We start from the raw sequence: 15,176 nt of genomic DNA on the forward strand, positions 1-15,176 counted from the left end.
TCCCACCCAGAGCAGAGATCCTCCCCGTTCATGCCCAAAGAGTACTGCCTAATAAACTCCACGGGAATTGCATGGTCTCATGACACCTGGAACTTACTCGCCACAGTTCAGCCTGCACCAAATCAGGGGAATTATTTTTCAATAAAGCCCATTAGAGAGTTTAGGAAGATCAGAGACAGGACTCTTTCCACCCTTTTTAATAATAATATTGAATAATCTATCAGATGAAACTTGGGTGCAGAGTTCATCATTTCATAAGAAAAAGAAATAATCATTCTCTTATATAGAAAATAATTCCTCAACCCTTATTTGTCTCATAATATTCCTGCTTTTCACGCTCCCTTTGCACTCGGTGTATCCTGAGGAATGGCTACAGAGCTGACGACTCCTGGCAGTGATGAAAGCATACCTGTTTTGGTTATTAATTCCTTACTGGTAACAGAAGTCACCTTGAATGTAGACAGCCTACTTGACAGAGGGGTCAATGGCTTGTGATAAGTCCTTGTGCTTACATGAAGAGGGAGGCACTTGTTTATACGATGGATTGTTGAACTCTTGCAATTTTTTTTTTTTCTTAATTAATTTATTTTTGGCTGCATTGGGTCTTCGTTGCTGCACACGGGCTTTCTCTAGTTACGGCAGGCGGGGGCTCTCTTCATTGTGGTGCATGGGCTTCTCATTGCAGTGGCTTCTCTTGTTGCGGAGCACGGGCTCTAGGTGCGCGGGCTCCAGTAGTTGTGGCACGCGGGCTCAGTAGTTGTGGCGCACAGGCTTAGCTGCTCCGCGACATGTGGGATCTTCCCTGACCAGGGCTCGAACCCGTGTCCCCTGACTTGGCAGGCAGATTCTTAACCACTGCGCCACCAGGGAAGCCTGAACCCTTGCAATTGTGATGAAGATTTCCCCCTTAATCTTCAGCTGTGCCCCAGGGGCAAAACCTCTCGGTAGCTCAGCAAGATATAGAGAAACAAAAACTTGTAAGCAAATACTGAAAGTGAACAAAGACCGAAAAGAATGACTGATATAAAATACAAGACCAGCAAAACCGTATATAAGAATAGGCTTATGGAGCCTTACCTTTCCTAAGCGAGAGCTGTCTCATCTGAACAGTAGAGAAGATGAAATAGCACATCACTTTATGGGTTAATTAAGAACGCTCTAGTATAACTTCCTGATATAGAAGCTATGATGCCCTTCTGGCCTTCAGCAGAAGCCTGTTTTAGTCAGTGATTCATGAAGGATCCCCCGCTAAGTGGAAGGCAGGCTAAGACAAAAACTGAATAGTGTTTCACACTCACGTCTTGGGCTAAGCACTTTGTCTACCTGAGTAGAAACAATCATGGAAATAGTGAAGGAAAGCTAGGCACTGTTTCTTATGTAATGAGCTGTGATGCAGAACTTGATTATATTTGCAACAGTCAAGACATTCCGTCCTGGGTCCACATGAGAAATCAGAAATGTCCCAAGGAACTGAGAGGAGGGTCATGTGCTCACTGGCACTGAGTCTGAACTCCACTCAGCCTTGCTGAATGAACCTAAGGCTAACATGAGCGGTTTCAGAAATCTAAATCTTGTCTCCCGTGAGGCTAATAAATCAAGGATGCAGTTAATCCTAAATTGTCCTATCCTTCTTCTAGAACATTTCAGTACTCTTCGAAGGAAGAGGAAAAGTTAGGAGTTCTGCCAGAGATGAATTCAGATTTTAACATGGAAAACATTAACACAGGTGGCAACACACACAAAAGCATTCTACCACTTTCCCAACGTGCTTTGTGAGAAAAATGTCTTCCCTTGCTATCACTTTCTGAAATAAATTAAAAAGTAAGTTTTCTTGAGGTAAAGATCTCATCTTTCCTTAAACTGAGTTCTAGGAAGCAGCACCCATAATAGATACTTAATACACCTAGGACTGCCGAACACATAATAAATGGAAACAAGGAACTGATTTTTGGATTAACTAAAATTATTCTCATGTCTATAGATCAAATGTGTACAGACCTCAAACCCTGAACTGTAGAACTGTGCCACAACTGGACTAGATCCTAATATAAACAGGTATAAATACAAATATAAAGCTGTAACAAAATATGCAAAGTAGCCAATTTACATTATGAGGTAGAAAAATATCCAATAAAATGGAAAGATGTTCCCAGTATACTGCTAAACAAACGGGTTATCAAAAAAGCATTGAGAATATAGTTAACATTTTTATTAAAAATGTGAGTGTGCGTGTATGTGTGTGTGTGTGTGTGTGTGTGGACACACCTATTAGCACATATTCGTACTGAAAAAAACCAAAACCATGACTAGAAGGTTGTAACAAAATCTCAACAGTGGTTAAAAATGGGTAGTAGGATTATGAGTAATTTTTATTTTCTTCTTTTGCTTACCTGTATTTTGTACATTTTCTAGAGTTAATATGTGTTACTTTGGTATGAGAAAAATTAATTTTACATTTTAAAATAAACTTAAAGAAATATAAATTAAGAATACTGAAGCAGATGGGTAAGGCCTGCTTCTCCTTCCTTGCCCTAATGAAAACACCTTCTCTAGAACTCTCTGTAGAAACTTTCAATGATTCAAAGACACGGCTGGATCCTTGCTTCTATTCTACAACGAAGGTCTAATAACACTAAGTGAATGAAAGATTCAAAGATAGGAAAAGCCGTCCATCGGAACACCTCTCCCTACCTGGGCGTAGTGTAAGAGCTTCTCGGTGGCCTCAGGGTCTCTGCTCCAGATGAGGTCCTCACAGAGCTGGAGAAGTTCCTTGTGGATGTCATCATACACAGGAAGGCTTCCAGCATTCACTATCCCCATGTCCATACCAAACTAAGGGCAATAAAAAGAAAAATGAGGATTTCTAGGGATACTCTAAATCGGAGTCAGCGACTCTTTCTGTGAAGAACCAGATAGAAAATACTGTAGGCCACAGCTTCTGTCGCAACCACTCAGCTCTGCTGCTGTAGCATAAAAGCATCCATAGACAGGATATGAGTGAGAGTGTGTGACTTTGTTCTAATAAAACTGTATTCACAGAACTCTCTGAATAAAGCAGAGCAGAGTTAGTTTGTGGGCCGAAGTCTGCAAACCCCTGCCCTAAGTAAAAGCTGGTGTCAAAGGGTTAACAGGTGTTCCACTATACCTTGATTGCATGGTAAAGGAAAACCCCATGCATTGCTTCTCGAATGGCTTCCATTCCTCGGAATGAAAAGGACAAGTTGGAAAGACCTCCACTTACTTTGGCTCCAGGTAACGTTTCCTGAAAAAAATTTTAAAATGTGAAAAGATTTCCCTACTTTGCCAAAAGCAGCAATCACATCCCTTAAGCTTTATTTATAACAGTGGAAAGTAAAAAAAAAACCAAACATAGAGTTCAAAGTATTTCAGAGCTTCTTTTAGCTAGACGTAGACCACAACTTGCATATCAGGACATCACAAAGGCAGTGCTTCATAGTTTTTCCTACTAGACTCTAATCTCCCTAAGGGAAAGTAAAAAATTCTGCTTTATCTCTGTATACTTCTGCAGGGACCATGATAGGGCCACAATACATGGTGAGTATGCCATAAAATATTTGCTGGAGAGGGACTTCCCTGGCAGTCCAGTGGTTAAGACTCTGCGCTTCCACTGCAGGGGGCATGGGTTCGATCCCTGGTCGGGGAACTAAGATCCTGCATGCCGCACCGCACAGCTAAAAAGAAAAAAACTTTGCTGGATAAATAACAGAAAAAGAAAGAAACAGAGACAGATAACAGAGAGAGAGAGAGAGACAGACAGAGAGAACAAACAGAGAGACAGAGAGTAGTTGGTCATTCACGGAAGGCACAAGCTACTAGAAGGCTTCCATTGCCTAAATGAACAAACTCCCAGGTTCACTATAAACTTGACTAATTTTAAAAGGGCAAAAGGAAATTGAGGTTCCCACCACACCTTATGACATATCAAGCATTAGTATGCATGTGGAACAACAGGAACTCTTACTTACTGTTGGTTAAAGTACAAACTTGCTCAAGCATTTTGGGAGAGAGCTGGTCACTGTCTGCTACTGTGACCCAACCCTTCCACTTCTGGGTATATTTTATAGGGAAGCTCATGCAAGAGATATATACAAGAGATATATACAAGAACGCTCATGGCAGCCTTGCTCATAACATACCCAAATTGGAAACAAACCAAATGTCTAGGGACTTCCCTGATGGGGAAGTGGTTAAGAACCCACCTGCCAATGCAGGGGGCAAGGGTTCAAGCCCTGGTCCGGGAAGATCCCGCGTGCCGCGGAGCAACTAAGCCCGTGCGCCACAACTACTGAGCCTGCGCTCTAGAGCCCGTGAGCCACAACTACTGAGCCCATGTGCTGCAACTACTGAAGCCTGCATGCCTAGATCCCGTGCTCCGCGACAAGAGAAGCCACCGCAATGAGAAGCCCGCACACTGCAAGGAAGAGTAGCCCCTGCTCTCCGCAACTAGAGAAAAACCCGCAGGCAGCAACGAAGACCCAACGCAGCCAAAAATAAAACATTAAAAAAAAAAAAAAACCCACAAAAAACCAAATGTCTATCAACAGCAGAACAGTTAATTATGAAACAGGTATATGATGGAATATTATACATTAATTAAAATGAACAAAGTACAGCTACAACAACACAGGTGAATCGTTAAAATGAGACTGGGTGAGGAAAAAAGGCATTAGAATCTTAAAGCTCAAAAATAGGCAAAACTATACTGTTTATACAGTTAATTCTCATTATTTGTGATAGTTATGTTCTATGAAGTCACTGCAAACACTGCAAATTGGGGAAAAAAAGCACTGCTCCCATGGGAAATGCAGGGTTAGGTTCGTGAACCTCTGGTCCCAAAATTATCATCACTGATCAACATATAACCCTGTTTTATATGTGTTTCCATTTAAAGACATCTTGTTTAGTATATATTGTTGATTTCCTACCACTGAGCTCACAGCCAACAGCACCACAACTCGTGTCTAAACAAAGTTCATCTAACACACATATTTTCTCCATAAGGCACATAACAGCCTTCTTGCACATAGGAACACTAGACAACACTTCAGCACAATGCATGGGGGCCATTTAAATAGAGAAATCAATCACCAAGAAAAAGCTCAAAAATGTGAAAAACATGGCACTAAACGGACCATGAAAAGGGCACTTGTTTACGGAATGAGGGCTGAACCAAGAGGTTCAACCCTGTTGACTCATCTGGAACACGTGGGTCAGGCACTCAGCTCTCTCACCACTCTGCACATGCATATGCCTGTGAATGATGCAGAAGCACCATCAGTATTGATTTTGGGGTCACAAATAAATTTTAGTGAGTAGGTGAATTTGCAGATACAAAATCTATGGATAATTCAGATTGACTGTGTATACAGAAGTGATAAAATTTTAAAGAAAAGCAACAAAGTAGAATCATAAAACTCAGCCTGTTGAAACATGCATAAAATTCAGAATGAGGGTGTAATGAGAAAGGGAGAGCCATGGGGGCACTACCCATGTTCCATTTCAGGACACAAGTGAAAGTGAAAGCTATTACATGCTTCATAATTAATTATTTATCATACTCTATTATTTTTTCTATATTTCCCGGTATGTGTGCTTTACTTCACAGTATAAAATAACATATAAAAGAAAAACAATAAAGGCCCCTAAATTTCAGAAAACCAATTTACCACCTAAGAATAAGAATGTCAATATTCCTTGCCAATAAATATATATGTTAGCTCAAACTATTCACTGGAGCCATGTGATAAATCTAAGCAATGTCTTGGGTAGAAAGGAGAAAAATACTCATACTCACTTTAATGACTTTTGTTGCATTGATAAAATTAACAGCATACAAGTTGTGTTCTTCCATCCCAGTACCAATGGTGAGGATATTAGGGTCAAAGATGATGTCATTTGGATTGAAGCCCAGTTTTTTCAAAAGGAGATGGTAGGCCCGGGTGCACACTCTGACTTTGGTGTCTGTTTCTGTTGCCTGGGCAAAGGAGTAAAAGATGCAATTTGAAATAGAAAAATGAGGTGTTATCTATGAAAACAGAAGGACAATTCACTTGTTGAAAGAGCTTAAGTATCAGTGCTTGGATTTCATAGAAATCCAAATGCCAAGCAACCTCTAAATGTTTATCAAATTATCTCCAAGGAGGAATTGGTTTAAAGTCCCTTTGTGTTTTCATCAACACAAACAGCTACACTACTTCTGTAAAGATCAAATCTTACACACACGTATGGTATATTAATAAACAGGCTTCTTAAAAATACACACATATGATAAAAATTCTACTACTACTGAAGAATAAATTTAAAAATACGTGCCCTAAAAAAAAAAAAAAAAAAAAAAAAATACGTGCCCTTTCTCTCTGGACCTGCCTGCAGTGCCCTAACCCTGACCCATCACCCAGGCTTTCTTGGACCTTCCTGCAGTAACAGTCTACACAGATTCATAGATGTGTATTTATTCCCCACCTCCAACCCCACCCACCATAGCATTAGCTAACTAACTTGTGCCTTAAGTCGTAAATATAAATATTACTTTTCAAAACAGTGACCCTAGAAAGCCAAGCACGGACTCCAGCAAATCCCAGTTCTCCTGTTGCTTCCCATCATCCTCAGAATCAGGTCCCATGCCTCCAATTCTGTTTCCTACCATTGCCCCCTCATCTACTCCACTCTCCTCACACTGCTCCCTTGATGTTCCTGAAACCCACCAAGCTTGTCCTCCCTCAGAACCTTTCTATTCATTACTGCCACTGCCCGGAACACACTGTGACATGGCTTTGTGCTTTGCATCACTCAGGTCTCCACCCAAATGTCCCCTTTTCAGAGAAGCCTTCCTTAATCACCATCTCTAAACCAGCCCCCTGCCACCCCTCTTGCATCCTCCACTCTTTTTCATGGTATCTCTCCTTCTAGAAAATATATTTATTTGGCAACTTGTTTATTCCTTTTTGTTTTGTTATTTATTATTAATTTGTCATCGTGAGCTAGAATCAGTCTTGCTGTATCCCCAGAGCCTAGGGCAGTGCCTGCCAGAGGATGTGCTCAATATTACTGTTGAATGAATGAATGAATGAGGCTTTGACTCAGGGCATTTTTCTTTCTTTTCTTTCTTTCTTTCGTTCTTTCTTTCTTTCTTTCTTTCTTTCCTTATTTATGGCTGCGTTGGGTCTTCGTTGCTGTGCACAGGCTTTCTCTAGTTGTGGCGAGTAGGGGTTACTCTTCCTTGCAGTGTGCGGGCTTCAGTAGTTGTGGCATGCAGGCTCAGTAGTTGTGGCTCATGGGCTCTAGAGCACAGGCTCAGTAGTTGTGGCACACGGGCTTAGTTGCTCCGTGGCATGTGGGATCTTCCCGGACCAGGGATCGAACCCATGTCCCCTGCATTGGCAGGCAGATTCTTATCCACTGCGCCCCCAGGGAAGCCCCGACTCAAGGCGTTTCTGAACTTGGTCATGGAAACTGTCTTCAGGTCAAATTTACAACCTCAACGCGAGGCTTATTCAACGAATTTCATGCTGAATGATTTCTGTTTGTAGAAAAACAACAAATCTGCTCTGAAGAAAAAATGAATACTTGCAATCACTACAGTGGTTCCAAAAAAATAAGTCACATACAGTTCTGAATCAATGTGCAAAACGTTCTTGAAAAGTGTCCAACACCACTGAATTAAGTGTTGAGTCTTCCAGGCTGACCCCTTGGAGGGAGGATACCCTTGACCAGATGTGAACATGAAGTATGGTCAATAAGCTGCTGATCACACACATCCTGACCTCTAGAGCGAGCTCTCAGGCGACCACAGGGATAAGGGGTGCGGACACTGCAGTAGTTCAAGGACATTTAGTGAGGCCCCAGCCTCCAGAGAAAGGCGTGGCGGGGGAATTATAAAAAGAACTCCCTCAGATCTAGGTTTCTGATTGCTCGCCTACTTTGGTGTTCTTTTTCAACTGTTCTCCGTGATGTCTAATCTATCCCTGCTTCCTGCAGCTGCTGGGGTTAGAGTTTACCTCCTGCTGGGGATGTGTTCCCATGACTTAGCAGACCAAGGGGCCCAGGGAAAGGACCACAAGGAGTGGGCTCTGCAGCCCCACTGCTCCAGGCTTCAGGGAAGGTGGCAGGCTCTCATCTTCCTTAACTGAATGTCTTCAACAAACTTCTTCCTTCTTCCTTCAGTTAGCGATAAAGTTAAGGTTAAGATCAAGATGTGGGCCCAGAAGAAAGTGGCCAAGAGCAGGTCACCCAGGGTCACCTTCAGTCTTGGACTTTATTTCCCCCTTCACAGAGAGCCAAACAGAGTTCTAGGCTCTAGGTTCATGGCCCAGCTAAGCTCACTAAGAGAAAAGGCACAGGGGTTTGGGGCTACCAGTGCTGTTAGTATTTCTTCATCACCTAGTTTGGTTGGTAGGTCCTGGTCATTTCTTTCTCTGAGCCATGAATAACATCTCACAGGACAGGAATTCATTTCTAGGTCAGAACTGAATCATCAACTATCAGCTCTGCAAGGATGAGGCCCCTGTCAAATTGTTCTCCCAGCACCTAGTATGCTACCTGCCACATTAACAGACAAACAGCTACTGTCTTCTGAATAAACAAGCAAATCTAAGAATGCACAGAGTTTCGATGGACAGCCCTTTGCCAGGAGCATATCATGTTAGATTCTCCAAGGTTCTCTTTGTCCTGTTCCTCAGCCAGGGTTGTGAGATAAACATACTAATAAGCTTCAAGGCTTGAGGATTTCAAAGATCCAGAAGCTCTCAACTCTGGTGGCACATTTTAATAACCCAGAGGAAATTTCGTTTTCTAATCCTAATACCTGAACCTCACTCGAGACCAGTTCAATCAGAATCCTGAGACGACCTAAGCAACAGTATTTTTAAAGAGCCCCTTAGCAATACTAACATACAGCCCAGGTGAGAACCACTGAAGAGTGAGAGGCACCTTCTCAGGCTGAGCTAGAAGAAACCTCAGGGACAATACTGCAAATCTAAGGGCCAAGAAGGAGGAATAAATATCTTTTATGATTTTATGATTTATCAGGTTTATTCTTAAGCTGTAGTAAAGCTAGGCAGCCATCAGTAGGTAGGAGGCTTCAGTTAAGAAATCCACTGCTCAGGCTTTGCTAGATTATCAGACACTTAGGGAAAAATGAGATAAGAGTAAAACAATTTTTGATTTAGTCATCGAGGCTGATACTATGAGAAAGAAAGAAAAAGGATCAAAGACACCTAGGTTCTGTGAAAATGCACCCTGACAAGGAGCAGAGAAGGAACGGGACCAACTTCAGAGGCAAGTTAAAGGTTTCAAACTTGACTGAACCAGCTTAACGTGGGCCACGGAACACAGCAGAGTTCAAAACGGAAGTGATGGAAAGGGACGTGTGTGCCACCATCAGAAAGGCACTGACAAGTCAGAAAGGAAAAAGCTGAAGAAGGGAAGTTTCCAAGGGAAAATACAGGACAAGGCACCTGTTGGCTTAAAATCACTCAGGGCAAGGGATTGGTTCAGAAATCCTTGGAGTGACTTCTCTACTGGGGTAAATGTGTGGGCGTAAGCAGCTGCAGGTTAGGGCACCCAGAGGCCGGCAGAAGCAGCAGGCCTGCGGGCAGAAGTGGAGGCGTGGGATGAAGGACAGGGCAGAGCACTGAGCTGGGGTCGTAGGAGACGCAAGGTCACCTTGGAACGCCTCCTGGCTCACTCTTCTCCTGAAAGAACGGAGGCTGTGCCCTGGCAGAACTCACACTTAAGACAGAATGTGGATGCCAGGAACTCAGGATTATAGAGGAAATGGATAGGATTTCAGACATGGAATCGACACCGAGAGGCGATCTGGTGAGGAAAAAGGGGTGTCAGTTGCAATCTAGAAACTGCAGGTGCCACCACACTGAAAACTTCTGAACTCTTTAAAGAAGTCAAGTTGTTTTAAATGTCACCTTCTAGGAGAGGATGCAAATCCCGTGCGGGGTGAAAGGGAGGAAAGAGAAGGAAATTCTTAATATGTTTATCGATCCCTGGATAGAGTGGAGGATGGGTCGGCTTTAGTACATTCAAAGGGAGAGCTAAGAAGGGGATACAGTAGAAAGAGACAGCTCATAGGAAGAGCAAAGAAAAAGACTGACCTACTATCCAGAGATGTATTTAAAACCAATACCCAAAAATATTTAGATAAGACCCATAACCTATCTAATTTTGCCTTCCTTTTAACAATCGAGCTTTAAATATGAACTCTTTCCCTGCCCTTCAGATCTTTCTGGAATCCCACCATGCTAGATTTTCCCTGCTTCATCAGGTCTTTCTTCCACTTTCACCAAAACCTCTGAAAGGCACTGAATCTTGCAAGGAGCTGGGCCTTCTGCTAACCCTTATTTATCCTCAGTGCCCAGAGCCCAAGGCCTGGCACAGAGGATTAAAATACGAAAACCATATTTGTCCTTTCCCCATCAGCCAGACAACATCAGAGAGAAAAACAGGTAGCAGAAAAGAAGCTGCCCTGGGTTAAGAATTGGGTTACTCAACCTTGACACTGTTGACAATCTGGACCAGAGCATTCTTTGCTGCGGGGGCCGCCCTACGCATTGGAGGGCTTTCAGCAGCGTCGCTGCCCGCTCCCACTAGATGACGGAGCACATCCCCTCCCAACAACCCAGTCATGACAGTAAAAAATCTGTCTACACATCGCCAAATGTCCCCTGGGGTGGCAAAATCACCTCCCCCCACTTGAGAACTACTGGTTTAGAGGAACCACAGGGGATACAGCAGGTGAGGAGACCAGAAACCAGACTCATCTGCAAGGTCATTATCATGAGCCAACGGGTGCTCGTGGCTTTTCTCTAGAACCTGCAGAGAGAGCCTGTTTGCTGGAAAATCCTACTCTGCAAAGCCAAATACTAAGGCCTGGATGAAGCAACGCTACGTCCCAGCAGGGGCAAATGAACCCACTCAAATCTTCTCTCTCACAGCGAGGGGTGCCAGGCACATGCCGGGGAGCTGGGACCCTCAGCATAGGAGGTATGCCTACTGTATGCTGTGCTGTTATTCCTGTAGGACAACTGAACACCTCAGGCATGGAGGTCTTGAGACCAGGCATGGCTCAGAGGCCTATGTTCCTCATATCCCTACCACAAACTCCTACCTCTGAAGGCAATCTGGACAAGTCTCCTTCTTACAAACAGAAAATTTAAAATATAACTACCTTATAAGGAAAGGTCCAAGGAGATAAATACTCAATCATGGCATCTTAACCGGAGAGGGGTGACCTCTCTATAGCCACTAAAAAGGAGGCCCCTGAAATGCAGAAATATATGTCGGATTTTAACAAAGCTGGGAGAGCGTCAGAGCAGAAACTCTGAGAATCAACTCCTAGGCTTGGGTCAACTACCTTCACCAAGGAAAAAAATAAAGGGCAAACTAACAACTATTGATTTTGGTTTCCTGCAACTATGTGTTTATCATACTATGGTGCATAACCTACTGGAAAATATAAGATATTCAACTCGAAAACAGTGTCAACTTATCTAAGTTTTAAAAAGAAGTTGCTATGAAATAAAAATCTAAAATATTACTACCAAAGGAAAAATATTTAAGAAAGGAAAAATAAGCCAAAATCACAACAACAAAACAACACAAATACCTAGGAATGTTCTTGAGGTTTCCTATTTAAGAAAAACTATAAAACTTGATTGAATAGTAACCAGAAAGATATATCATGTTCCTGAATGTCTCCCAGATACCAATTCCTCATTATTTTCTAGGTTAGGATTTATTACATTTTAATCAATATCCTAATGGAGTTTTATTTCTCCATAAATTAGAAAATTATGTTCAAATCATTTTAATATAGGAAAATGTGCTGAATATAGTGGATCTTTTATAGGATGATATGGATTATTCTTTTACATAGTTTACACAAGTGCAAACAAGAATAATATAGTCTATTCTACTATGTGATAACTGTATTTCTAAGAAAACTTACATTATCAAAAATTGTCATAAAAATAATCACTTCAATTAGAAAAGGAGAATTAAATCTAGAGGTGAGTAGTAATTTTTCCCACAGAAATTTCAATAATGAAAGTGTTCTTCATATTTTATATATTATTACAGATATTATGTATGTATTTTGTTGTTGTTGTTATTTAGAGTTAAAAGTAACAGCCGATCAAAACTACTAACATCAACAAAAAACACAGAAGTACTTCCTTATTTGCCTTCTAATCCAGAAGTCTCAGGGCCAGTCCTCCCTGTCATATCTGGCCTTGACCTTGCAGTTTTCATTGCACTATGGATCACAAACATAAAGCAAAGACAGTCGCCATGTTCTGGAACATAAGCACGTTGTATGTTCCTCTGCTTTGTTTAGTTGCAACAGTGGTCTTCCATTTAAGACAGCTGTTTTCTCCTTACAACCAGTGGTGTCATCCAAGCAAAGCAAATCTTGGTTCTTACCTGATTGTCACACTCAAAGGTGTTACGAACTCAGTTAATAGAAGAAATGCCTTTGCATCAAAATATCTGTATTGTTGATTTCTGAACTGTTCAAGTATATGAGTTTTTTACTTTGTTCTTTATAATTTTCAATACTACAATCCTTCAACGAGCATATGTACGTCTATAATTATATAGAAAAATTACTTTTAATCAGGAAAAGCAGTTTTTGAAAAGGGACCTTTAATCCCACCACCTTTACTCTAATAGCTATTCTCCTTAACAGCATTTTCCTCCAATCTTTATCAAGTGTGGTTTTTATGTAGTTGCATATACAGTGTCTTTATAGCTATTGGTTTTTAATTTTTTTATTTATATCTTGTAAGCACTGTCATGCTGCTCCATAATCTTCATAATTAATATTGAAATACTCTGGATAATATTACAACAGAATGATAACCTAAGTTATCACTTTCTCTCCAGTTGGGCGTTTAGGTTGTTTTATCTTCAGTAAAAAGCTGGTGAAGGGACTTCCCTGGTGGCGCAGTGGTTAGGAATCCGCCTGCCAATGCAGGCGACAGGGGTTCGAGCCCTGGTCCAGGAAGATCCCACATGCCGCCGAGCAACTAAGCCCGTGCGCCACAACTAGTGAGCCTGCACTCTAGAGCCCACGAGCCACAACTACTGAGCCCACGTGCCTGAACCGCTGAAGCCCTCGCGCCTAGAGCCCGTGCTCCGCAACAAGAGAAGCCACCGCAATGAGAAGCCCGCACACCGCAACGAAGAATAGCCCCCGCTCGTTGCAAGTAGAGAAAGCCCGCGCGCAGCAACGAAGACCCAACACAGCCAAAAATAAATAAGTAAATAAATAAAATTAAAAAAAAAAAAAAAGCTGGTGAAAAACCTTGGCATATATAGAATTCTTATGCTGCTGAATGCTTTTATTGGGATACTTTCCCAGAAATGAGATAATTACCTCAAAGGGTATGAACATTTTCATGTCTCTCAATAGGCATTATGGGGTCTTTCAAAAGGACTGTCAGTTTTTACTACACTTTACAATGAATGAGGCCTTCTGTTTACCACTGCTGTACCAGCACAGATCTTGATCATTTTAAAATTTACTTTTGCTAACTTAATAAGGACAAAACGTCACTTTAATATTGCTCTAATGTGTGTTTCTCTCATAACTAGCAAGTCAAAAAATTTCCCCTACATTTGCTTATTTGTGGACTCATTCAAATCTAAATTGGGAAAGCTTGTTCTCAGCCAAGATCAAGCACTCTGCAGGGGAGGTAACACAGGATTTGGAAGCATGCATCAGTCTTCAAACTAGGCAGACCAGGGCTCCAACACGTCCTAGCCATTTGACCTTGGCTCACTGTAAAATGGGGCGACAGCTACCCCACATGGTTACTACGAGGACTAAATGAGATGAACTCTGCTGGTGGTTTTCAGCCAGAGTATACAGGAAAATCACGTCTAAGGCTTTAAAATTACTGAAGCCAGGTCTCACCCCAGACCAAATGAGTCAGAAACTCAGGGGGCGGAGCCCAGGGGTGTGTATGTGTTTTAACAGCACAAGCAGTGACTACCCTTCCTCACGGGAGTGCTTCTGCTTCACACTTCTGGTAAAGCACCAGTACACGAAGCAAACAACGTTCCATTCTCATTCTCAGGGCGGACCTTGCCTCCTGCTTCACTGAGAAAATAGAAGCAGTCAAACTCCCCCCAGCACTCCCAGCTCTGCCTGCTGCTGCTGCTGCGCTGGGAGCACGCTGCCCCGCCCCCTGCACACTGGCTGCCAGCCCCTCCAGCCACGAGGTCATGGACTGAGCAAGTGCCCCCTTTCTCCTGCGCACCAATTCCTCCTTCTCTCTACCAGGTCACTCCCACCAGCTTACAAACACATACTGTCACATCACCTGTCTTCACACACACACACACACACACACACACACATACACACGCACGCACCCTTTCTTAACCTCATATCCATCTCTGGTTTCCACCCTATTTCTGTTCCCCTTTATGGCAAAACTCCCCCAAAATGGTTTATAACTGCTGCCCCCAATTCTCCTCTTCTCTCGTGAACCCACTGCGATTAAGCTTTCATCTCCTTGGAAACAGCACAGCAAGACCGTAAACTACCCCATTTCTAAATCCAAGGGTAAATTCTTGATCTCCTCCTCCCTGATCTACGCACAGCTCTTTAAAATAGCTCGTCACGCCCTTCCAGAAGCTTCCTTTTCACTTGGCTTCCAGGTGAACGCTCTCCTCTGGTTCCTCTCCTACCAAACAGGCCGCTCCTTCCCAGGTTCTTCTGATGGCGTCTCCTCTTCTCCCTGACCACGAAGCACTGTGGCTCCAAGACTCACTTAGTCCTAGGGCCCCTTCTCTACTGTCATTCCTTTGGTGAAGTCAGTCTCACTGCTTTAAATATCATCTAGGAGTAAATAATTCCCAAGTAAGGCAATCCTATCTTCAAGCCAGACTTTGCCCATGGAGCCCGGACTCATCTACACAACCACATCCTGAGCATACCACTGAAAACATACGGCCAGACCGAACCTCTCCTCAGCCCGGCCCAAATCGGCTGCTCGCCGTCCTCCTACCTCAACTGCCCAGGCCAAAAAAGCTGAATATTACCTGTGGTTCCTCCTTCTTTCACAGCTCACAACCAATGCGAAGGCAAATCCTACTGGCTCTTCTTAAAGACACATCTAGAAATGGATGACTCCTCA

The 15,176-nt window shown here is 42.7% G+C and overlaps 1 protein-coding gene across 3 annotated transcripts in view; it reads right to left on the reverse strand.

Annotated features, from left to right (window-relative positions):
* MTR (5-methyltetrahydrofolate-homocysteine methyltransferase) overlaps positions 1-15,176 on the reverse strand; it is a 110,676-nt gene that overhangs the window by 52,025 nt on the left and 43,475 nt on the right. For all 3 annotated transcript variants that reach the window (XM_082425502.1, XM_082425503.1, XM_082425504.1), the window contains 3 exons: positions 5,816-5,995; positions 3,146-3,262; positions 2,692-2,832 (listed from right to left, as the gene is read on the reverse strand). In XM_082425502.1, the coding sequence (XP_082281628.1) occupies positions 2,692-2,832; positions 3,146-3,262; positions 5,816-5,995 (438 nt within the window). The remainder of the gene's footprint in view (positions 1-2,691; positions 2,833-3,145; positions 3,263-5,815; positions 5,996-15,176) is intronic.

Source organism: Balaenoptera physalus, assembly GCF_965194825.1.
Source record: "Balaenoptera physalus genome assembly, chromosome: 14".
Taxonomy (NCBI): domain Eukaryota; kingdom Metazoa; phylum Chordata; class Mammalia; order Artiodactyla; family Balaenopteridae; genus Balaenoptera; species Balaenoptera physalus.